The 23,096-nt window shown below is 43.3% G+C and overlaps 3 protein-coding genes across 34 annotated transcripts; all 3 read right to left on the bottom strand.

Moving 5' to 3' along the window:
• Positions 1–488: 488 nt before the first annotated feature.
• On the bottom strand, positions 489–4,710 carry LOC133162021 (calcium-binding and coiled-coil domain-containing protein 1-like). The gene is made up of 11 exons (XM_061290902.1): positions 4,550–4,710; positions 4,078–4,270; positions 3,619–3,721; positions 3,333–3,550; positions 3,045–3,257; positions 2,833–2,985; positions 2,439–2,504; positions 2,091–2,345; positions 1,741–1,848; positions 1,541–1,611; positions 489–567 (listed from the first exon to the last, which is right to left on the bottom strand). The coding sequence occupies exons 2-11, from the start codon at positions 4,216–4,218 to the stop codon at positions 540–542; spliced, it is 1,356 nt and encodes a 451-aa protein (XP_061146886.1). The 5' UTR covers positions 4,219–4,270; positions 4,550–4,710; the 3' UTR covers positions 489–539.
• A 387-nt stretch (positions 4,711–5,097) lies between these two features.
• On the bottom strand, positions 5,098–6,865 carry smug1 (single-strand-selective monofunctional uracil-DNA glycosylase 1). Its single transcript, XM_061290906.1, has 2 exons — positions 6,474–6,865; positions 5,098–6,178 (listed from the first exon to the last, which is right to left on the bottom strand). The coding sequence occupies exons 1-2, from the start codon at positions 6,774–6,776 to the stop codon at positions 5,612–5,614; spliced, it is 870 nt and encodes a 289-aa protein (XP_061146890.1). The 5' UTR covers positions 6,777–6,865; the 3' UTR covers positions 5,098–5,611.
• A 326-nt stretch (positions 6,866–7,191) lies between these two features.
• znf740a (zinc finger protein 740a) lies at positions 7,192–23,075 on the bottom strand. Of its 32 annotated transcripts, none has more exons than XM_061290865.1 (20): positions 22,770–23,075; positions 21,236–21,404; positions 20,906–21,088; positions 20,596–20,712; positions 20,041–20,161; positions 19,778–19,861; positions 17,667–17,750; positions 17,130–17,213; positions 16,675–16,758; positions 15,959–16,042; positions 15,325–15,408; positions 14,330–14,413; positions 13,927–14,010; positions 12,920–13,003; positions 12,523–12,606; positions 11,769–11,852; positions 11,350–11,433; positions 10,052–10,135; positions 9,599–9,717; positions 7,192–9,491 (listed from the first exon to the last, which is right to left on the bottom strand). In XM_061290865.1, exons 2-20 carry the CDS (start codon positions 21,278–21,280, stop codon positions 9,318–9,320), a joined length of 1,851 nt encoding a protein of 616 aa, XP_061146849.1. In that variant the 5' UTR covers positions 21,281–21,404; positions 22,770–23,075; the 3' UTR covers positions 7,192–9,317. The 32 variants fall into 32 exon arrangements, with proteins under 32 accessions (XP_061146849.1, XP_061146848.1, XP_061146857.1 ...); XM_061290864.1 differs by having other exon boundaries at positions 20,566–20,712; XM_061290873.1 differs by lacking the exon at positions 19,778–19,861.
• Between the last annotated feature and the right edge of the window lie 21 nt (positions 23,076–23,096).

Genomic DNA, 23,096 nt, shown 5'->3' on the forward strand with positions numbered 1-23,096 from the left:
ATAAAAGCACAATTTGACAACAAATAATGTATCTGAAGTTCTTTCCTATATCGCATACAGTGATAATTAGATGGTCTTGTGCTAGATGGCTGAAGGTACAGTTAACCTGTGAATCCACATGTAGCCATTCATACATAATTGTTCTATTCATTTTATAAGATTCACTTATAGTTGTATAGTTATAGTTAGTGCAATATATTTGGTGTGCATATCTGATTAGACGCATTCGACATGGGCTAAAGAACACTGCTGCCACCTACTGGCCAAGTTTAGGTCGACTGTTGCTGTTGAATTATAACTGGATACAGGAAGTTGTATTAAAATATGTACGAGTAATTGCGTGTGTAAATGGGACACACTTAAAGGGAAATTGTGTACGAGTAAATGGGACACACTTAAAGGGAGAGTAAAGCGCACCCAACATTGGCACTTATGTGATATAGAACTTGTTAAAAAAGTTGTGTCAGTTCTTGAAAAATAACCCATCCTCAATTTGCCCTTCCTTTAATCTTAGCCCTGCAATCTTACAGTTCTTTACGTCACCACATGATGAAGCTCGCCGATTCACTGCAGAGGGAAACATTTGGAATGAAAAGCAGTGTTCACGCAAGTGTGCTGTTTTAAGTCAGTGGTCCCCAACCTTTTATTGCGCCACGGACCAGTTACGTGTCAAATATTTTCGCGGACCGGCCTTTATATAAATAAATACATTTATAATAAATATATAAATACAGTGAAATAAAACGCTACGACTGGCGTAAAAAAAATATAAACCACATAAAAATAAAACTCACCATTACGTTGAATTACTGGGAGCACTCAGCTTGTTTCTATTCAGCGCGCCGGTCCCATCTAGGCATAATTGGAGACAATGTCCTTCTTGTTCACGTTTTTTTTTTCTTTCAAAAAATTCCAAAGGTTTGTCTTTTAATGCAGGGTGCTTGGTCTCCATGTGCCGAAGCAGTTTTGAAGGCTTCATTGCCTCGTTAGCGAGCCTGTCGCCACATATTGTGCATAGTGGGCTTGGCGCGTCAAAGTCACCTGCGGCGATAAATCCATATTTTAAGTAGGACTCCTGAAATTTTCTTTTAAATGCAGCTTTCCTTTTCTTAGAAGTCGTAGCCTCTTCTTCTTCCGTCTCCTCATTGGGCTTTTTTACTTTTCCGAAGAAGCTTTGCAAACAACTGCTCATTTTTGTAGCTTCGCAGGTTCTACTGAGGGTGACATGTCACGTGACCGGGACGAGTGTCTTCACCTGAATTAACTTGTGTCAAGAGACACAGATGCACCGCACCGACGGATCTAATTGGGAAATAATCGCCAATTTTAAAAAATATTTTTCAAAATAAATTCTTACTCATTTTTGTTAACTTTGCTCTTCTGGGGAAACATGTCACGTGACCAGGACAAGCGTCTTGACCTGAGTTAATTGATCGTAGGTAAAAAAAAAAAAAAAAAAAATTCTGTGCGGCTTGGCGGCCCGGTACCGGTCCGCGGCCCGGTGGTTGGGGACCCCTGGTTAAAGTGTCGGAAAGGTCACCTGAATACAGAGTTTGCAAGGCGGCGGTCCACGGCCTGCATCACTTGTTTCTTGCCACTGTCAGTCTGCTTCTGATTGGGCCCGCACAAGTAAAAAATGAAATGGGAGATCTCAAATTGACAGCAAGTTCTTATTTGAGTCGTGGTAATGAGCCAGTGACTATTAAAAAGTATATGTGTGCATGCATGTGTAAAACTCACACGATCACTGTCATTCTCTCTCCAAAACGGCATTTTCTCCTTCTCCAGCAGTCGCTCTTCCGCCCTTTGCACTTTAATCCTCAGGTCCTCTATTTTCTGGTGGTCAGCCTACGTATGCACACACCAAGTTCTTAGGTAAATAAATAACGAAAACTAAAATTGAAAGAAAAAATACATTTTGTAAGGAAGTAAAAACAAAAATGCTTTAAAAAATAAAAATAAAAAAATACTGAGACTACACTCCGAGGTCATCTGTGCGGCTTTCAAGTTTCTGCTTAAAACAATCTACCACTCAAACGAACTATAAAATGCTAATACAGACCGATATGTGCATATTGTCACATCTTTACCTGTGCCGCACTCCGGAAAGCTTCTCTCTCCAGGGCCCAGTTGGCACGCTCCTCCCTGAGAAGAAGCTTCTCCTCAGAGAGCTGCAGGCCCAGTTGGGCCACCTGCAGTCGGCTTTGGTGCAGCTCGGCATGGGTGTGCCCATGGCGGGTGCCCAGCTCCCTCAGCTCGCCGCGAAGTCCCTCGGCTGAGCGCTCGCTCGCCTCCAGGCGAGCTTGCAGGCCGCGGACCTCTGCCTGCGAAGTTTCATGCTCTGCCTGCGGGGAAGAAAGACAGGGAGGATGAACTTTATTGCGATGACAACCAGAAGAAGTTTGACATGATGTCTATGGTTGGAGGACTTTACAGACCTGCAGCAACTTTCTCTTTTCTTCGACATTTTTTATCTGAGCCGATAGTTTCATCAGTATCTCCTCCTGCCTGCAGGGGAAGTGTCAAAATGTGATCACACACAAAGCTACCTTAATGCTAATAAGAAATTTCAAAGGCGTGTAGGCTAGAAATATATTCTTTATCCTTAACAAAGCACAAATAATATTACTTCCGTACTGAGGAGCTAAGAGAGGAGCTGAGGCTTTCATACACTGCCTCAAAACCTGTTTGGTCTATTTTAATTAATTTATGACTATCACACTATAATCTTAGCCTCTCAGTCAAGGCACCAATTACTACTTTCCTATTTAGCAAGAGATCTGGCACCAAGTGAACTTTGCTGTCCAAGCATCTATCATGAGATTTCAAAACTTGCCTTTCCATTTCCACTTTTGTCTCTTTCTCTCTATCAGTCAACACCTTGACTTCATCTTCCAAATCTTTCATTTGTTGCTGAATGTGCGCTTGTTCATCCGTAAGTTGACTCAGTTCCGAGGAGAGATTCTCCTCACTGCTCTTCACATCCTGCAAAGCAGCACATGAGAATTAATCAACCATCAAACATGATCTGTGTTAGGACGTACTTTGTTTTCTCCTTCCACTTTCTTCAAGGCGTCACATTTATGTGTCAGGTTTTGATTGAGCTGGTCTAGCTCCTCCTTCAAAGCATCCCTTTCGCTCTCCCATTCCACCTTAGCTTTTACGTTGCTCCTCCTCTCCTCCTCTATTTCCTGTTTGGCCTCCTGCACAGCCTGCCACAACTCTGCTTTCTCCTTCAAGCACTTGTCCAGCTCACTCTGTGGAGAGCAAATTATCTTCAGCAAATTCAAATGGCACACAAAAGTGAACGCCCGGCAGCTTTTTTTTCCCACCTGGAGCAGCTGAGCTCTGGGGACTACAAGGAGCAGCTCCTCCTCGTCATCATAGCCTCCTCCTTCTTCCTCATTTCGCTCTTCACTCAAGGTCTCCAACTCATCTAGAGGTTTGGGGGCGCAGAAGGTGAAGGGTCGGCTTTGGGCGCACACTTTCCCCATCTTGTCGACGTAGACGAATTGGTACTCCACCGGGCTGGGGCGAGGCAGGTAGAAAGCTGTCAAAAACAACAACATTTCTTGACAAACTTTTACGACCGAGTAAATCTTTTCAGCGCATGTTTACCTTGAAAAAGTGCACAGGAGTCAACAGCACTTCCTTCGACGTAGCCTTCGGGGACAAGCGACCAAGCGTATGTGTGGTACTCGCTAAGTGACGACCATCCCACCTATAGTATGGAGGAACAAGACCACCAAGGTTAGGTACACCTACACATCAAATGGCAAACAATACAGAGGGTATCAAAAGTCTACACACCTGGTGGGCTGTGCTAAAAATAATCCTATTTAAACCCGTATTAAATGGAATTCAGCACACACCTGCCATTATTTTAAGTGCCTCTGACTTACCCATGATAAAGAAAAAAATAAATCACTAATAATATATAAATAATCAAATAATCTAATAAAAGAAATCATCATCATAATAAAATAAATCAACTGTTCCAGGAACAACAACAACAAACGAAACCCCAAATAGAACATCAGAAATGTAATCCGTGGCAATTTAAATATGCACTCAAACCTTGAAGATCCCAATCCAGTCACTGCTGCTCCACTGATGGGTTGAAGGCACGCTGTAGTGACACTCGACTCTGGTTTGGGGGAAGTAACGTTGACCCACATTTCGAAACACCACCGAGGACTGTGGATATTGTTTCTCCATGACTTTGACGAGGAGGAAGGCACACGCTGATCCGGCAACAGGAGAAGGACAGCTGAGCAGACATTTGAGAGGAACACTGTTGGGCAATACAGCATGGCCTCCCATCTCGTGTTTATAAACAACGTGCTTATACTTTTACCATACTGTTTTGTTTTGTTTTCACTTTGGACAGACAGACAAATATATATAAAATTTAACATTTAGTTGCCATATGTAAATACTCAAAACAAGTTTGGTACAGGTCTTCAAGTACATTTAGGATAGCAGTCATAAAAGCTTTCGACTATTTATTTATCATGGTAAGAATCGTAATTTCGTTTAAAAGTCCTACCTGGGGAATAAAACGTAGCTTGTAAGACGTTCACACGTTCACACTTCACAGCTGTGCTTCCATCATCACACTGACTTGAGTGGACTCGGTGCAGTCTGAGGACAGTCACGCCAAAGGACCATGGAAAATGTAGTTCACCCTCACCATCACACTGACTTGAGTTGACTCGGTGCAGTCTAAAGACAGTCACGCCAAACGATCATGGGAAATGTAGTTCACCCTCAGTAAAGGCGACTGGGTACTGTTTCTGGACACATAATCCGATGCAGTGACTTGTTTACTCTCTTCTTTCATTTCTTGGCAGTCGCTGAAGCTTACCAGGAAAAGTGCCTGGGTTATTTATGACACAGATTCATATCCTAATGACGTCATATATACCTCCAATAATCTTTTTGTTTTCACTATTGTAGTGGACCTCAGCAGCCATGCAGTTAATGGTGGGGTGATGTTTGTCCTTAGTGACATCATCATGATTGTCCTTTGTGACATCAACTGGTCTTTGTTGATTTGACTTATTGGCAGTCAGTCATGGAATAAAGACGTCTTCACACGGTTGTTTTGATTTTAAAGGGCAGACTTCAAATACATTCAAACACAAAAGCACAATAGAATGACACACTTATTACCATGAATTGAACAGTGACAAATTCAATTTGACCTTTTAACTGGATTTTTCACCTACATTTGAATGTTGTTTTCTAAATTGCAATAATGACATATAACACATGGAAGTGTAATGTGTGGCATTACAGTGAAAGACCTGATCAATCATAATGGAAATAAATAAACAAAATACACTAACCATTATATTTGTAACAAATACAGACATTTAAAGACACAGAATTGGTCAAATAAATTAGAAATCATTACATATGAATACAATGGAAATGTACATAAAACAGCATACAATACTGTACAAAATTTTCAACAACCCTGAGCATACACTTGTGTACTCTATTTTTACTCTCACACAAGATTAGCAATGAGAGAATCCAGTTCACCCCCCACCCTAATGAGGGCATGCAATATAAATAATAAAAAAAGAGTGGATGGATTTGCCTGCTATAAAGTCTCTTGAATGTGAGAGGATTCTGGCCTTGTGTCGTTGCTAAGTAAAGGGAGGATGCCTAGTTGTGCTAGCTTAGCTTTAGCCACACTCTCCCAGCCTTTATTGGCCAAAGGGTTCCTGGGAGAAGGATGCATGATGCCCTCCACTCGCACGTCCATACCAGCTGCGGCAAGAGCCCGGCGTGCCCGCTGCTCTGCCACCCTGCCCACACCGATCACCATGGAGACACCCAGGGCCTCCACGGCTTGGCACAGGGCAATGTCACACAAGCGCAGGAGCTCCTTGCGCTCACGGATATCGAGCTCAGGGGGGGTCAGGTTCTTCCCGCTGCTGCTCATGAAAATGAGGGGGCAAAGGTTGTGTACAAAACAGTGACGGAAGAAAGCAGCAGGCTCGCCGCACAACTTTTGGAAGAAGCCCCAGAAGCGGGCGCCGCTCACTTCGCTCTGAGTGCAGGCCAGACCGCTGATGCGGCGTTTCGGATGCTCGTTGTCGGGGCGACCGACTGCCCCTGTGATCTTCAACCAGTTCATGACTGACTTCACTTCACCAAAAGGAACCTGTGAGGGATAAAATGGACAATCAGTGTTTTATTTCCTTACAGTTAAATTTTGTAACTCAATACCTGACAAATATGCAAGACTAAAACTGACAATAATTTGTGGGAAGAACTGACAACTCGATGAGGGAGGCACAGGATTAAATGTAGATATTCCCATGTTTGTATAGTTATCGTTTTAAGACTTTCTGCCCGTTGTCAGCTGGGATAGGTTCCAGTAACCCCCGCGACCCTGAACAGGAAAAGCGGTGCTGAAAATGGATGGATGGATGGAAGGTCACTCAAAGCTAACTCACCCCCGTCTGGGCCATGCCGAACGGTCCCGGATTCATGCCCAAAAACAAGAAGCTCTGTCCCGCCTGGCAGTACTTCTCTACGTAGCACCGGTGCGTCTCCCACGCATACTCCAGTGGGTTGTACACATAGTGGACGGGTTCCCCGAAACTGAGCCCACGGAGATGCGCGTTGAGCTCCAGCTCGAGCTGCAGGAACCTACATGAAGGGGTTGCGTTGAGTTCCGGGGTCCACTTCGATATAATTAATTCTTTAGAGACCTGCTCCTTTCCATCGGGTTGCAACACTGCAATGTCGTTTAACATGGTTGTTGTCTTTAACGCGGTATTTGTAAGATGTTTGTTTCATTTGTTTGGGTTTTGTTTCCTTCTTTTGTGCGTCTTATTTTTACGGACAAGCCACACTCGAGCGCTTTACCGCCCCCTCAGGCCTGGAATATGTACTACATCTGTGAGATACATGTAAAACGTCTCCATTTATTTGAAAATGATGGAAATTCAGAAATACCGATAATGTGGTGTGAAACCTTCCTAAAATGTCCAGAAAGTGTTGGCATATGATAAGTAGTTGTGGTGTTCTGAATGGATTTAATCGTGTAGAATTTAAATGGTTATAATTGAGAATTGTGGAAGCCTAAGATTCTAGAAAACATGAGACACATTTGAAATAGTTCCAATGTTAGTTAATCGGATGCGAGCGATTTAAGGAATGAGACAGACATCCTTAACAAATGTTTTTATTTCAGCATAATAGTAAGAAGCCTCTCCTCCGATTTCCATACGGTTGAAACTAATTGGATCACAAGGGTACATTATTAGTTAGCCCATTTACAATAATTATTGTAACAGTTTTAGGAGGTTACTTGTATGCACTCATTTTTCTACACAAAATAATCAATATCAAGATTCTATTATTTCAACTGAGGACCATAACTTTGCATGCAAGACTAATAAAGAAAACAACTAATCTGTGATAGCTAGCAGTATGCCGTTGCTCTCCTAATACCATGATCAATATAATTTACTACAAATATCAGGGACTTTGCATCAGAAGCAATCTTTTTCTTCAAACAAACCACCATCATGGGCTTTCAGCTGTACTGATCCAAATGTTCATCTTCTCTGAGGAGAAAGAGGCTTTTTCTAAAACAGAGTACAGTTTGAAGGAAACAAAAATATCCATCACTCAGTTTGCCTTTTTCCCCACGTCACTCCAGTGTTTACAATTTAAGAATATAAATGTACTTGAAATAAAACTCTGACCCACATTTGAGTCGAGTGAAAAGTTAAAACCTCCATGTTCAAAAACAAGCGATTGAGACGTCAGGGTTCTTTTGTGCGGTCCTACTCAAAACTAAACTGACAAGTACTGTATTGCCCTTTTAACAAGTGTCACTTATGCACCAGCGGCATGCTCTGTGCACAGCTGGAAGAATGTCGAGACATTCCTCGAACCCGACCCTCCGTCAGTCGGCGAAATGAAATCCACACTGTTCATTTGCATTGACCATAAAACATGAATGTTCTTTCGGGCAATCACGGAGGAACTACAGACACTCTGGGACTGCACCTCTTACATTCAGTCAACCTCAACGATGTCTTATGTACACGCAAGCGTCTCTCATCGCAACGCCGTGGATGAGAACAGCTCGCGGAGGGTCAAGTTTGAGAAATCGATCGGCGGCGCCCGCCGTGGCGCCTCTCTGCTTGCGCCGGTACAACAAAATGCTTTGTTACAATAATGTTTAGTATTACAATGATTACTTATGTATCCGCACTTTGTTAAGGCTACACCCAAAGATATGACATACACCTGTTAAAACACACCAAGCACAGAGTATCTGCATAAAAAGGCAATGGTTAGTGCACAGCAGAGTGTTGGTTTCACCAGACCGGGCTTCAGTTTTAGACATCAGGTGACTCTCCCTTCAACTGGGGTCACCAACATTCTGTAACCATGACAGTTTGGAGGATGAAAACATCCACTGTGACATAAAAGCGGCCTTGTCTTTGTAAATACATCTGATACACAGTAATAAAACATTGTGGGGAGAAAAGGCTAAATAATATTGAGAGAAAAAAAAAAAGAAGAGGATTCTGACACAAGAGAGAACTCTTAACTTGAGAGTTACAAGCAACAAAACAGGGGCGAGTCAACACGTGGCCAGAATGGGATTGCCCACTCATCACCTACTCCATGGAAGTCCTGGTTAACAATAACGCCCATTGGCTTGCTAGATGTAGGTAATTCTTGGCCAAATGGGAGGAAGAAAAATCCACTTAAGTCCAACTGTGAATTTAGTAGCAATATTTACAGACAGTACACCCCTAATGCTCTTAGAGGCAAAGAACGCCGGTCAACCAGATGGCTTCACAATAGAGTCCTGGTCAAGCTACCGTTGCCATGGTGACACTAACTGAAACACAGCTGTTGCGGCCGGCAAGATCTGGTTGACGCAAGCCATATTTGGACTTAAGTGACACAATGAAATGCTTTTCCTCACAACTATGTCCCTGTATGTCGATTTAAAAAAAAAAGAGAAAAAAAAAAAGACTGCTGTCATTACAGAGTACCAACAACAAACGCGGCTGCATCGGAACGATAAAAACAGAGTAAGTACAAAACAGGAACACTCTTCATCACAGAAAAGTCTTGTCATTAAAAAAATATGGTGGGGAGAAAAGAAACTGTTACAATAAAACCAACAAATGTCCCGCAGTTATTAGTAATCCAAGACTGAAGCCCCATGGTCAGTCTGCACCGGAGCCGCTCAGTCCAGAGCGAGCGCCACGCCCGTTGGCCGGTCCTGTGTCCGGCGGCCCGATGGACGCGGCCAACATGGAATGTCAGACGGCCAAGCGACCCGGAGGTGGGTGCATGGGGCTCCAGGTGGGAGGGGCGGGTGGTGCTTCTTGGGCATATTGGCGCGGTTCACAACACGGTTGGGTCTCCACTTTAGCTACACCGCGGCCCTGGCACAGCCGGCGATGCCGCAGCAGGCGGTCTGTCCGGGAAAAGTTCTGCGGGAAAACAACAAGCGGACGTTGCTCAATACACATTTCCCCAAACATGCGGTGACTTGAAACACAGTTGCCAAGGACTTCTATTTCCAATGAGTTGTTCTCACCTGCTGGCAGCGCTCGCACTGGTAAGGCTTCTCGCCGCTGTGCACGCGCTTGTGTCTCTCCAGGTGGTAGCGCTGGATAAACCTCATATCGCACATGTCGCACGCAAACGGCTTCTCCCCTAGCAAAAAAGCACACACAACAGAGTCAATGCGTCAATATTTGTTTTTTTGCACCACTCAAGTATGTCAAACTGTATCGTTGCAGCAATAGAAAGCCTTATCAGTGACTAATGAGAGTTTGGCTTATCAAAAGGCCTGCTCATCAACTCATTATGTGTAGAGCAGAGTGGAGTTATCGTGGCCCAGATGCACGCAACAACATCTGGGCTGCGTGTGATGCTGGTTCAACATCCCATCAAAGTGGAGGCTGCGGTGTGGCGCGTCAGGGGGGGTGGGGGGTGGGTGCGAGCGGCAGCGGTGGGTGGGGTGGGGGCGCGGCAACGGAACGCATACCCGTGTGAGTGAGGCTGTGTCTCTCCAGGTGGTTACGCTGAATAAACCTCATGTCACACATGGAACAAGCATACGGCTTCACCCCTACACACACAGAGCAGCGTATTAGGCCTACCCGCCACACACCACACAAGGTCAAGTAACGTGCAACATCACCTCTGCCATACACACTCACACACAAATGCGGAAATGTTCACACATGCAAACTACGCGGATGCGGCTGCAACACAAAAGACACCAAGCGCACGGTGTTAGATTAACAATGAGACGTTCGATAGCTTCTGCAAGAACCCTCACGCTCGTTCTCCATGTTCACAGACGAGTGTCGTAAATGAATGCTAATTTGGACATGTATGGAGGGGCTTGGGGGCATATATGCTCAAAATAATTCCTCACTATGAGATTGCAAGCCGCTGAGAATTCGCGCAGCCAATCAGTGAAGGGGAATATTTAAAGAAAAGTGGATTGTAAGGATGGAATGATTATATGCATCGGCACGTGTTTAAAAATGTGCTTAAAGAAATTTCAACAAAGTGATGAGTTGTGGTTTGCACTTTGTTTTTTTACACCTATTTCTTCCCCTTTAATAGAAAGGAAATATCAGCATTCGGCCTCCTTGATTACTACTAAATCGGTACGAGCCCAGAAACACACCTCATCAGTCCCTGTCTAGTGTAATGCACTGGTATAACAGCTATATTTATTAGCAGTAATAAAAACGTCTTTGTTCAGCTAAAAATCTTTTTTTCTTCTTCAAAATTTTCAAGAAAGTTCAACAGTACACCCAATATATGGATGTCAAATTGATGTTGAATAAAGTTTGACTTAATTGCCTTGTAATCTGGTGCGCTTTCTGGTCAGGAAAATAGAATTTTGAATTTCTAAGTACCGCATTCCAATGAATTGTCCTATACTCAGGCTGCAAATGTCCCTCAACAACAACGCAACAACTAGTATTGGGCTACACTAATGGCATCCCACTGTGTCCGTTTGTAAAACAGGCCCAATGGGAAAACAAAATGGAGGATTACACAAATCCACATCCGAGACGCTTTCTGGCTGAGCTCTACGGTCGTACTCGTACGCATGTTCTGAGATTAGCGTGTGTGACGATCAAGACAAGTTAGCGTCGATAGAAGTGATCGAAAGCATTTTTTCTAAACATTTTTGTTCCCCAGGGAAAAGTCTGATTAAGCGGGAATATTTCTGGCAGGGTTGAAGCTACGCTCTTGGAAAGCTTGCGTCAAAGCACACCGAGTGACTGGAAAGATGAGAGGGGCAGGTGTACGGACCCATACCCGTATGAGTGAGGCTGTGTCTCGCCAGGTGGTAGCGCTGAACAAACCTCATGTCGCACATGGTGCAAGCAAAAGGTTTCACACCTAAACGCAGAGCATTAAGACGTTAATTTTCAAGACTTGTCATTCGGCTCCATCATACGTCAAATTGTCATTGATGGGTTGTTAACCACTTTTCAGAGCTCAATCCAACAATTTCGTTCAAGTTGTATTTGACCAATTTTCAAATCCACAGCTAACACAAGATGAGCTGATGATGTCACACTGTTTGTGTTCATTGAAGTCGGGTTTGCGATTTAAACGCTGAATGGCGCGCGTCCAATTACATCGACTCTGAGCTGGCCTTGTGTCTAATCATCATCATCATCATCATCATCCGCACGGGGTCAGTGTTGTTGTTTAGGTGGGCGGGTGCCTACCCAAATGAGTGAGGCTGTGTCTTGCCAGGTGATAACGCTGAAAAAACCTCTTGTCACACATGGTGCAAGCATAAGGTTTCACACCTAAATGCAAAGTGGCAGTGTTACATGACTTAGGCTCCATTTTCATTCGTTGCCAGTACATCCCGACACTATTGGTTATTAACCACACAGTCGCCAATTCATGCAGTAACCCGATTTCAGTCTGCCTCTTTGCAGTGGCATTTAGCGGCTTTGCAGTGGCGCGGTTCTCAACTTAATTCCGCGCATTTATCTAAGGCCAGTAACAGAGATGCCAACCCTCCCGACTTCCCGGCACAACCGCCGACATTGCAGACATCGACTACTGGTGATCAAGTCTCATTGTGAATTCATGTGCACTGGCATCAATCGGTTCATGCATGCATGAGTTCTCGACATAGACATGTCGTCTAATTAATGTGTCTGGGCTGGTGCGAGGGTGCCCTGAATTCACAAGAGACAATAGAGGATAGGTTATTTCCAACTCTGGCGTCTTTGGACATCCTGGGAAATAAGGATGGTTGGCATCTTTGCTGTAACTGTCCCCACTGTAACTAACCAAGATAGCGGCCTCCATTTTCTTTAACACGGCCGTAACGCTAATACACCCAATTGGATTTCCCCCCCCCCCACCGTTACCGAATGACGTCTTTTTAAATTAGGCTATGCGCGCTAATGCTTGATGGGCAGTACGGATTCAACAGAATGGAGGGGCGGGTGCATAGACGCATACCGGTATGAGTGAGGCTGTGTCTGGCCAGGTGGTAGCGCTGAACAAACCTCATGTCACACATGGTGCAAGCAAAAGGTTTCACACCTAAACGCAGAGTATTACAGGGATTACATTCACACTTTGGTTTTGGGAGTTCACAATCCAACAGTGATGCAATGTGCTTCTTCTCTATTTAGAATTGATGGGTTGTAAACCAACATTTTTCGGGCAATTTTTTTTGGGATAGGCAAAAACGCCTCTTTTTAGGACCAAACTCGGCACAAAATGTGGGAAGCAATAATCCGCGGTTGTACGTCGGAGGTACGACAGAATTTAGCCGGTCGTCACATATGCTGTGTGTGATGTCATGCTAAGTCAAACGTGACTTTTAAGTGTCATGGGCAAGGTGGGCGCATACCCATATGAGTGAGGCTGTGTCTTGCCAGGTGGTAGCGCTGAAAAAACCTCTTGTCGCATATGGTGCAAGCATAAGGTTTCACACCTGAATGCAAAGTAGCAACATTATAATATTTTGCTTTGCTTTGCTCTTTTATAAAACACAGCTACGCTATTGGTTATTAACCACACATTTCTCAATTGATGCAATGACAATACCTCAATCTGTTGACATCGGGTTTTTTTCTACCATAAGGGATTTAGCTGAAGTGCCTTTAGATTTAGTTGGAAGAATGAAACACAGCTCGGGTAAATGACACGCTAGCCATGACAAGCTAATGTCAAAGTTCACAAAAAATCCGATAGAAACAAGTCGAACAAACGTCTGTCCAATCTATTATTAATCGATCAATGGGGGTGGGTAGTACACAAACTTGACGAGCAATCAGGGTCTCGACAACTGAAGCGAATTAGGCCCAAGTATTAACGACGCTCCAAGAGAATCCGTTTGTTCTTCTGAAGAAAACCGTCTCAAAACTACACTAAACTCTCTTCAGACGTCGTCACTGTTCACAAGCTCTAAGTTTGGCTTTTGTTGCATCCAAAAATCATGCCCACTGCATTTAGCTCCAGGGGGGAAAATCATTCTATGTAAAGTTTGAAGACTGGACTTTTTTCAAGTGTTCATGTAAATTCAACAGATGCATTATTCCAATAAAAAGCCAGAAGAAAATAATGTAGCCAGACCATATTAATAATACCAGCCACTTACGTATCTCTCTAATACGGAGTGCACTACATAGTAGCTAATCTGTTTATATGAGTGTTTTTGACACAAACATATTAACAACCTACGTATTTTGGTTACTACAACAAAAAAAAAATCGATATCCTACGACCCTAATAAAAACACACGGTTTCCCCAATCCCATTGTATCTGATATGATAAGTTAGACATGAGTGATTTCCTGAAGTTGCAAATGGAAAGGTGCACACAGAATGTACTGGGCACGGTGTACGGACCCATACCCGTATGAGTGAGGCTGTGTCTCGCCAGGTGGTAACGCTGACAAAACTTCATGTCACACATGGTGCAAGCATAAGGTTTCACACCTAAATGCAGAGCATCAACAGCATTAATTTGCGTCTCTGCCCCAAAGCAACAAGGAATCTTGATGATGTATTGAAAAAAAATCAACTCATCCGGACTAAATTGATGTCTGTGGTTAATAACCAATGTCATACCCTAACAATTGTGACACGGGCATAGTCGGAGCTTGAGTTTCTGATCCACTTACATTACACATGCCCATAATGTCATTGGTGCTCGTACACTAAATCTGCCCCATCGACAACGTGTCAGAACACAGACATTTAACAGATGTTGCAGCATCCTAATGGTGTGACTGTCTTAAGATTGGCAGGCGCATACCCATGTGAGTGAGGCTGTGTCTCGCCAGGTGGTAGCGCTGAAAAAACCTCTTGTCACACATGGTGCAAGCGTACGGCTTCACCCCTACGCACACAAAGTACCAGCTTTAGCGTGAAAAGGAAATGATTCAACTGCCAAAAATGATCGCCGCTAAACTTTACCAATTTAGTAAAGTTTGGTTGCACTCATCAGCGGTTAGTTTGCGGCAGAGATTCCACCTGGTGAGGAAGTGCATCTGCCATTCCAATTCGACATGACTGCTCCACGACTACGATTGCTACAGTCAGTCTTCAAGTTTCTAAATCTTGGACAATAACAAAAAAAAAAATCTTCCGGAAAGAAAAACAAACCAATCTGCAAACCTAGAAAACGAAATATCCAAAGGAATAGTTGAGGTCCAAAATGGCCGTATTTCACCAATAGCCAATAAGAAATTTCCTCAATTCTACAGATTTATATTTCAACGCTGATCGCAGGTTAGACAATTTTAGGCAGTTGGAAAACTATGCACAATATATAAGAATGTAACATCTGCAATGTAAAATTGGACAGAAATGCAACACCGTACTGGGAAAACATTGCGATCATATGATGATAAAATGCGATGTAGTCCATAATTTAGGCTTTTGTAACAATCATTTCAAAATAAAAAGTGACAATAGACGATGGCAGTAAATTGAATGAGCAACAAGCGACCTATGTGGGTTCCGAAATGAATCATTTGTATAATCCCTCATATCTTTTTATTATCAAGATAGCGGAATAATTGCCAGATGTCTGAATAAATTCTTTGGTTACAAGGCAACATTCTTCAATGAACAAATAATCATTTTCACTGTCATGGGCAGATTGGGGGCGGGGACTTGAAACTTTATGCGACTGGTTGCAAAGTGCACAATTGACATTACACAATCGTTTGGCTACATTGCGACATGTGGCAACACAATTTCATGGCGGCCACATGACCACGGCACCATTAAATAAAATCGACCTACCTGTGTGAGTGAGACTGTGTCTTTCCAGTTGGTAACGTTGTATAAACCTCATGTCACACATGGTGCAAGCATATGGCTTCACTCCTGGACGGAACACAAGAAGGTTAGATGCATTTACAAACACAGAAATGCAACAGGATGCAAGCTCATGCGATTTAGAACAGCATGCTAAAATAAGTGACCGTGGATGAGACATTACGCCAGAAAGAACTGGCAGACATCACAAGCTAAGTGGTATCATTACCAAGAAGCAGACGTAGGAGCTACTTTAATAATGTTCAGTCTCAATGCAGACAGTCGCCAACCTTTCGAAGCTGAATTTGTTCGAAGCCAAATGGAACTTCACTTTTTCGGTATTTCAGACTATTGATGTCTGCCATTGAGTCTTATTTGTGTAATGTGCCCGCTACTGGTGGTGTCATCAAGTGCTCAATGATAACATGCTAAGGTAACATTACAGTTTTCAGTCACAAAAAGGGACATTTTTTTTCAGTGGACGGTTTTCCAACAAAGCCTAGTTCAAGTGGAAATGTTCCACCAATTACATAATGGTCTTATTGCAGGAAACGGGACTGCCTTGTCGGTGGGTTGTATTTACACGTCTAAAGGTAAAAGGGGAACAAATGCAGCATACCGGTATGAGTGAGGCTGTGTCTTGCCAAATGGTAACGTTGGAAGAACCTCATGTCACACATGGAGCAAGCGTACGGCTTCACCCCTGAATGCATACAGTACCAAACTTTATTAAAGTGCTCCTGTCAGCTACAAACACAAATGTCACAAAAGTCAGTTTGGGGCCAGTACATACTCTATAGACTATCAAGGCTATCGGGTTCTTAGTCACACATTCATGCTGATACAATAGGAACACCAAAAATAAGTCATGAAAGAACCGTACACAATTAAATGGCCCTTATTTGTCTTGAGCTGCTTTTCCACTGTGTGGCACCTACACGGCTGGCCTCGGACTTGTTTGGATACTTTTGGTTTCCCCGCTTAAAACAACCTAGTCGTGCTAACAAGCAATTTATTTGAGAGGAGTCTGGCACCAGCAAGCAAACAGAAACTCTGGAGCAGAACACGATAGCGTTCACAACTGCGTGTTGGTTTTCATCATTTCTTGCCCAAATGTGACCAAAAAAAAAAACAAACAAAAAAACTGCAGCGGTTTGCCCCGTATGGTCTCGTCACGACATGCTTGGAACCTCAACCGACAATGGAAATGGGTCATCAGTGAGTAGAGCCGTGTAGGTATCGTGCAGTGGAAAGGCCTTTGTGTCCCGGCGCTCTGACGGCTAAGGTGAGGCCTATACACTCAAACGTGTGCTAAGGTTGAGAATAAACATGTACCCGTATGTGTGAGCGTGTGTCTCGCCAGGTGGTATCTCTGGAAAAATCTCATGTCACACATGGAGCAAGCATATGGCTTCACCCCTGTACACACAGAGCAAAAAAAGTGTTTTGCAAAAAGAAAAACCAAACACCACAATGATGTCAACAGGACACGCCCGGTTATTATGTATCCAGACATGCCAAAGGCAGTGGCACAAGTATACGACACTGAGCTATTGTTTTACAGTACGTTTTGAAAGACTTCAACGTGTTGGTCTTCAGGCTAAGTATAAAGTGTACCACAAACATGGAAGTACTCTTATCTCTAGAACAACAACTTTGAGGGTTATGTCGGATAGCAACGAGCACTACTATTGGCCTGAGGAGACCAGTGGAGATCATTCTCGAAATAAGTTCATGACAACTAGGCCGGTGGGAGAGTTTAAACGGATCAAGGAAGAGCAACCTCATACCGGTGTGAGTGAGACTGTGTCTTGCCAAGTGGTAGCGTTGGAAAAATCTCATGTCACAAATGGAGCAAGCGTATGGCTTCACCCCTACACACAAAAAGTATGTCAGCAGAAGCTAGAAACACAACAAATCACAACCATCAACTCTTCCCTCAAGTGTAGCTCTTCTTATACATCCACACATCCTCCCAGCAACTCACGTTTTGGCTGTGTCTAATTATAGGCCCAAATCATGTCGGCTACATTAAATGTGGCTAAAGATGATTTTTTTTTTTTTTAGGGACAAAGAAGTTAACTACGCAGAACAAAGTAGAGCATTCAGCAGGGGGAAAAGCTGACGTTTTGTACATTTCACGAGGGCACGCAACGCTAGTTTGTATTGGTCTGTCGGAACATGTCTGGATACACTTTCATTCTTCCTAACATTTTGAGTCGAATAAAAACCTTAACGTCAACTGAGACACGATTGACTCGTCACAGTCTGTTGTTTAATGAGCGGATAAGTGGAGGCACTTGAGACTGGTGTAAGTAGACGCATACCAGTATGAGTGAGGCTGTGTCTCGCCAGATGGTAACGTTGGAAGAACCTCATGTCACACATGGAGCAAGCGTACGGCTTCACCCCTACATACACAAAGTAACACGTTAGCCTGCGACCTCACGTTGGCATTAAAAAAAAAAAAAGGGACAGTCGGTAACGGCTCGTTTAGGTCCAATTAGATCTTCTGTTATTTGGAAGCATTTGTTGTGGGGAGTTATGACACAAAAACAGCCACAGGATGTGAGCCAAGCATGCGTGAACGAGACACACAAGGAGGCAGCGGCGGCAGCAAGACAGCAGAGAAACGCGCAAGACAGCCATCGCACGGGCCAGCGGAAGCAGACACATTTGCATCACTTGGTACTATGATGAATGACCGTTTTAACACTGGGGAGGGACTTTTTTTTCTTTTTCCCCCAGGCATGACCTGCCCCGGAATGCTAAAGCTTGCCATTCAATTCCTGCTCCAAACTCCCATCATTGAAATTTTGCTGAAAGCCTCAACTAAAAAAAAAAATAATCCAGAGCTAATTGCAGCTCAGCCATGTGAGCTGCTGCATTTTTGATGCATATGCGAGATGTGGGTGGACATCAAAGGACTAATCGCCATTGCTTCATTCAAAAGGCGCCAAGCTGGAGGACACAAAAAAATACAAACCGACATATTTACCGATTAAAAAATGAGACATAATTCTCTCACAAGCCTATTTCACCAACACCACACTTCATACACTAGTTCCTTCTATTTCACCTCATTTTAACGACACACTGCATGAACCAACAAGAATTATTCCAACGTGTGAGCTTGAAAACGCTTCAAACAAAACAAAATGCATCAAGAGAATGAAGGCTAATAATGTGGTTACATTTATATCATACCAAGAATGTTTATATTATGTAGAATCATGTGATTGGTACGTAAAGATGACAGGTTCTAGTGTGATTATGACAAGGTTCTTGTTCATCGTATTTTCATTTTTTGGGGGGCCTCTCATTAAAATGTCAAAGCACCAACATAATAAAAGATTTACTGCACTTTCTTACTGTTAGACAAAAAGGGGGAAGTTACTTACTTTAGAAGTTGACTTTTCATCAATGTGAAACACTTAAAACATGCAAATCTTAAGTGACGCAGTCCTTTGATGTCCATGCAGTGATTTTTCAAAAATTGTTTTATTTTAAGATGTTTACATCACCTATTTATTGGGGACAAACACTGTGGTCCACAAGTCAATTTTTAAGTCCACGATCAAAAACTGATTAGTGGCAAGTACTCAGACCAGAATTCTGTAATCAAACAAATTCTAATCCCACAAAAAAAATCTGGGACTCGTCAGAATTTGTTGAATGAGCTGTTAATAGGCCCAATTTTTAAGTTGTCCATTTCAATATTGAAATGCACGCACACGTATTTCAATGAATTTTGAGTACATTGAGTATAATGGGGAGTTGTATTTCTAATCATTTGCTTTGATTAATTTCTTTAAAATGTCTTCAAATTAAACCTAAATGCAGTACAAATTGGGGACCGCTGTACTGTGCTGAAAAATATCAACGAGGTCATCAATAAGTATTACTTCATATTTTTTGGACCAATAGCATGAACCCAATGGAATCTCTTTTCTTATTTCTTTAAGGCCATAGTTGTTAGAACAAACCAGGTCTAGGCAAAAAAGCAAGACAGAATAAAGATATCACAGATGAAGGCCAGATGTAGCGTCCACACATTTGGGATTCGAAAACAAAACATGAATTCTGTAGGATCTGCTGTAGTCCAAATAAAAACTGAAACTATTCTTGGAAAGTGCTAAACTACAAAAAGCGAGGATTTTTAATAGTGGACTTGGCACTGATGGGACCACACACTGTGATAACTGTCTGGAGCAGGTTTACTTGATGTTGAGGAAACAACTTAGAAGACAAATGCTGTGTTTGAAATGATTCGGGCCGGAACAGATTTTTTTATTTTTTTTGCGTGGTGGCTTTGTTGGAAATTACTGTCCACAGACAAAATGAACCCTGAACATCCGTCCATTATTTCAAAGTGTCAGACTACACAGAGGCAGCCTGAAGGATATATGCAATATGGGTACGTTTAAAGGACGCATACCCGTGTGAATGAGGCTGTGTCTCTCCAGGTGGTAACGCTGAATAAACCTCATGTCACATACGGCACAAGCATACGGCTTCTCCCCTAAACCGAAGAGCACCAGTTTTAGTTCAAGCTCCCACAGAAACCACTACAACTGTGAGGCAAAACCTATCATACCAAACAGGCCATTTGAAACCTTACAGTTGCTGCACAGTGCCATAATCCAGACCATTTAAATGTGCCCGTATTCAGGGTGCTATGGTTGATAGCGTGACGCGTACCTGTGTGAATGAGGATGTGTCTCTTCAGGTGGTACCCGCTCCGAAACGCTCCGTAACAGTGGTCGCAAATAAAGTTTTTCTGCACTTTGGAAGACGGACCGTTTTCATCTCCACCTGCACCCTGAGGAGGACAACAATGAATAGCTATTTAGCGACACTTTCTGTGCACCAGTCATAAACTAAGACGTTTGTTTCCATACCTTCTCCTGACCGTCTTGTTATTGAAAAGCAAAATAAGTAATATAGATCAATATACTACAATCCAGGTATATTTTAATTTTTTTTTTTTGAGGGTCGATTGAAAATTAATTCTAATCCCCTCCAAGTGGCCATGGTGCTGCTCCCCCTGTTATGCACACAACTGCTGTTATTGTGCAGCGCTCTGCCCTGCTCCCCTCCCCCCCGCGTTCCTCTCCAGATCCTCCACCCCCACCCCCACACACAAACAAATGTGCAGACTAGGGAGAGCCCCAAGAGGGGGAGCGCTCCAAGACCGTTCCCTGTTTTGCAATTACAGCCACTGACCTTCCCTCCCCTTCCCTCTTGTTCTCTCACTTTACAGGGCGGGACTGATTTCCTGTTCTTTTTTTTCTGCTGCAGGTCCTCATTGGTCCTCATGTCCTTCTCATCAAGTAGGCGCGGAGCTTGGAATTCACCTTCCTTCCGGATCAACTAAAATAAAGCACAAAGAACAGACAATCATTTAAGGATTTCTGTTTACATTTTAAACACTATGCAAAGCCAGTAGTGAGAATATTTAGGTTTTGCCTCATACTAAGAATAAGCCAAGACTTTAGAAATATTGCAATGTGGCTTTCAAAAAGTCAATCAATCTCCCCGCCTAAATTTCGCAGTCAATCCTAACCAGGGGTGGACAGCTCATGCCAGACGGGAGGATCATGTGACTCTGGGGACCACGGTCAGGTCCGTCCCTCTGTGGCGGTGCGTGTCCGAGTGGAGCCATCATCTTTTTGGGTGGCGCTGCCATGGTGCTGGCCTGCATCAGGGCCATACTGGAGAGCACAGCTTCACAGCCGAGCAGACCGGCCTAAGACATGAAAGATGACATTTAAGATTGACAATATATGTTGACATGTCTCTACTGCACTGCAATTATCAATGACAACATCCTGAGTGACACAAGACTGTTCATTAAAAGTGACTTGCAACCACTTTGGTGTTATGAAACACAAACCCATTTCATATGGTCGCGGACTGAGCTGCTGGGCAGATGTGACATTGCTGTGGTAACGGTGTGTGTGAGCGCAGGGACAGGGGTGGGGACAAGGTCATCCACAGAGCCGTCAGTCAGGATGGTCAGGCTGGTGGGAAGCCACACCCACCTCACTCATCTAGCATTCAAACTGAAGAAGAGGATGTGGATGAAATAGACAAGACATGGAATTAAATCATCACTTTTTGCTTCTTTTTTTTTAGCTACATACACTCCAGTGGTTATGTTTATTTAAGTTTGTGCAACTGCAACTTTAGATGAATCTTATCTAGGTTTTATTTTGTACACTCACTTATTGGCTTCAAGAATCTGCTTACTTCTATGAGTGTAAGAGCTATTTTGAAAAATCAAAACTTACATCTAGTATTGATACCAATTTATCTTGTTATTGGATAAAACAAAACAGAAATATATGGCAATAACTGACAACATACATAGCATGGGACATGTTGACAAGGGATTGTAGTATGACTTTACATGGAGAATAACAATCAAACCAACACGACTATGCAAAAAAAACAAATGTAACTAAGTATGATCTTTATGAGTGCTTTATTTTTTTTTAGTTTAAAAACGGGCGAGATAAAAAATAATAATACAGGCTGCTATGAATGATTACTCATTTTAAATGTCATTCAGACTTGACTGAATGATCTTTAGCAAGAAGCTAACAGCTAAAGAGGACAATTGTAACGCGTTCAATAGAAAATGCACTAATAAAAGCTTATATCCCTTTTCAGCGTCATGTATGTTGTATGACCCTTGTAATTCGTTACACTATTGCACGATCAAAAACCGAAGTACAAAATAATAGACGAACATATTTATATTGGTGAAAGCTGCAGTATGTAACATATATTAGCCTTGCTAGGCTAACGTTGTTAACACTTGTTACTGAGTAATAAAACGCTTTGGCTCACTAGAAATGCTACAATGTGGAGTATGTTATGGGTGTAACGCTGGGACTTTATTGGCACATTTCATTTGAGGAAGAGAAGTTGGCATTTGTCGACATTTTGCAGGGCTTGGCCTTCGCGCGTCAACCAAACCTGACGCTAGTTAAGCGCACTTCGAGTAGCCATTAGCTCGCTTGCCTCGGGAGCGCCCTCGCCCACTGCAATGTTATACACTGCGTGTTATTTTACGGCATTTGGCCTTGAATTACACACAGAAGCCCGGCGAACACGTTTGTCGCCAAGAGGAGAATAAACGACATCGCTTTCGGTGTAAATCTTGAAGACAAAGCCCGAGTCGCTCGAGACTAGATGGGGCGATAACGACGCTCATAATGGCCGTCGTGGAGAGCCTCCCCCTCTCGACGAACAAGCTAACGTTAGCTCGCGACGGCTACCGTCAATGCTAAAATATCGAGTAAATGTCTCGCGTTCAGCCTCCTCCTTACGTAGGCGTCCAAAACGAAACGACGCTCGCCATCAGATTAATCGTGAAAAGCCAGCAAATACAAAAGAAGGCGATGAAAGGATGATCGTTTTACCTTGGAGCTTAGGTCGGCCGAGGATTTTCCGAGAGCGTCTAGTTTACAAACACAGGAAACGCCACAGGATGTAAGGACCCACTCCCCCACGTAGCAGCAGCACAGCCTCCCTGAGCTCAGAGATCATCTTCTTCACCACTCCAGCGTCGATTCTTACACGCTCGTGAAAACCCTTTGGACATTAGAGGACAGCATTACTCGACGTTTCGGGTATAATTGTGGGGACGTTTTTTGTGGGAGATGTCCGAGTGCGGTTTGCTGCGGACAGAGGCGCGACTGAAGAGACGCAGATGGACGAAGAAGAGGAAGGGGGGGGGGGGGGGGGAG

The sequence above is a fragment of the Syngnathus typhle genome, linkage group LG11, assembly GCF_033458585.1.
Source record: "Syngnathus typhle isolate RoL2023-S1 ecotype Sweden linkage group LG11, RoL_Styp_1.0, whole genome shotgun sequence".
Taxonomy (NCBI): domain Eukaryota; kingdom Metazoa; phylum Chordata; class Actinopteri; order Syngnathiformes; family Syngnathidae; genus Syngnathus; species Syngnathus typhle.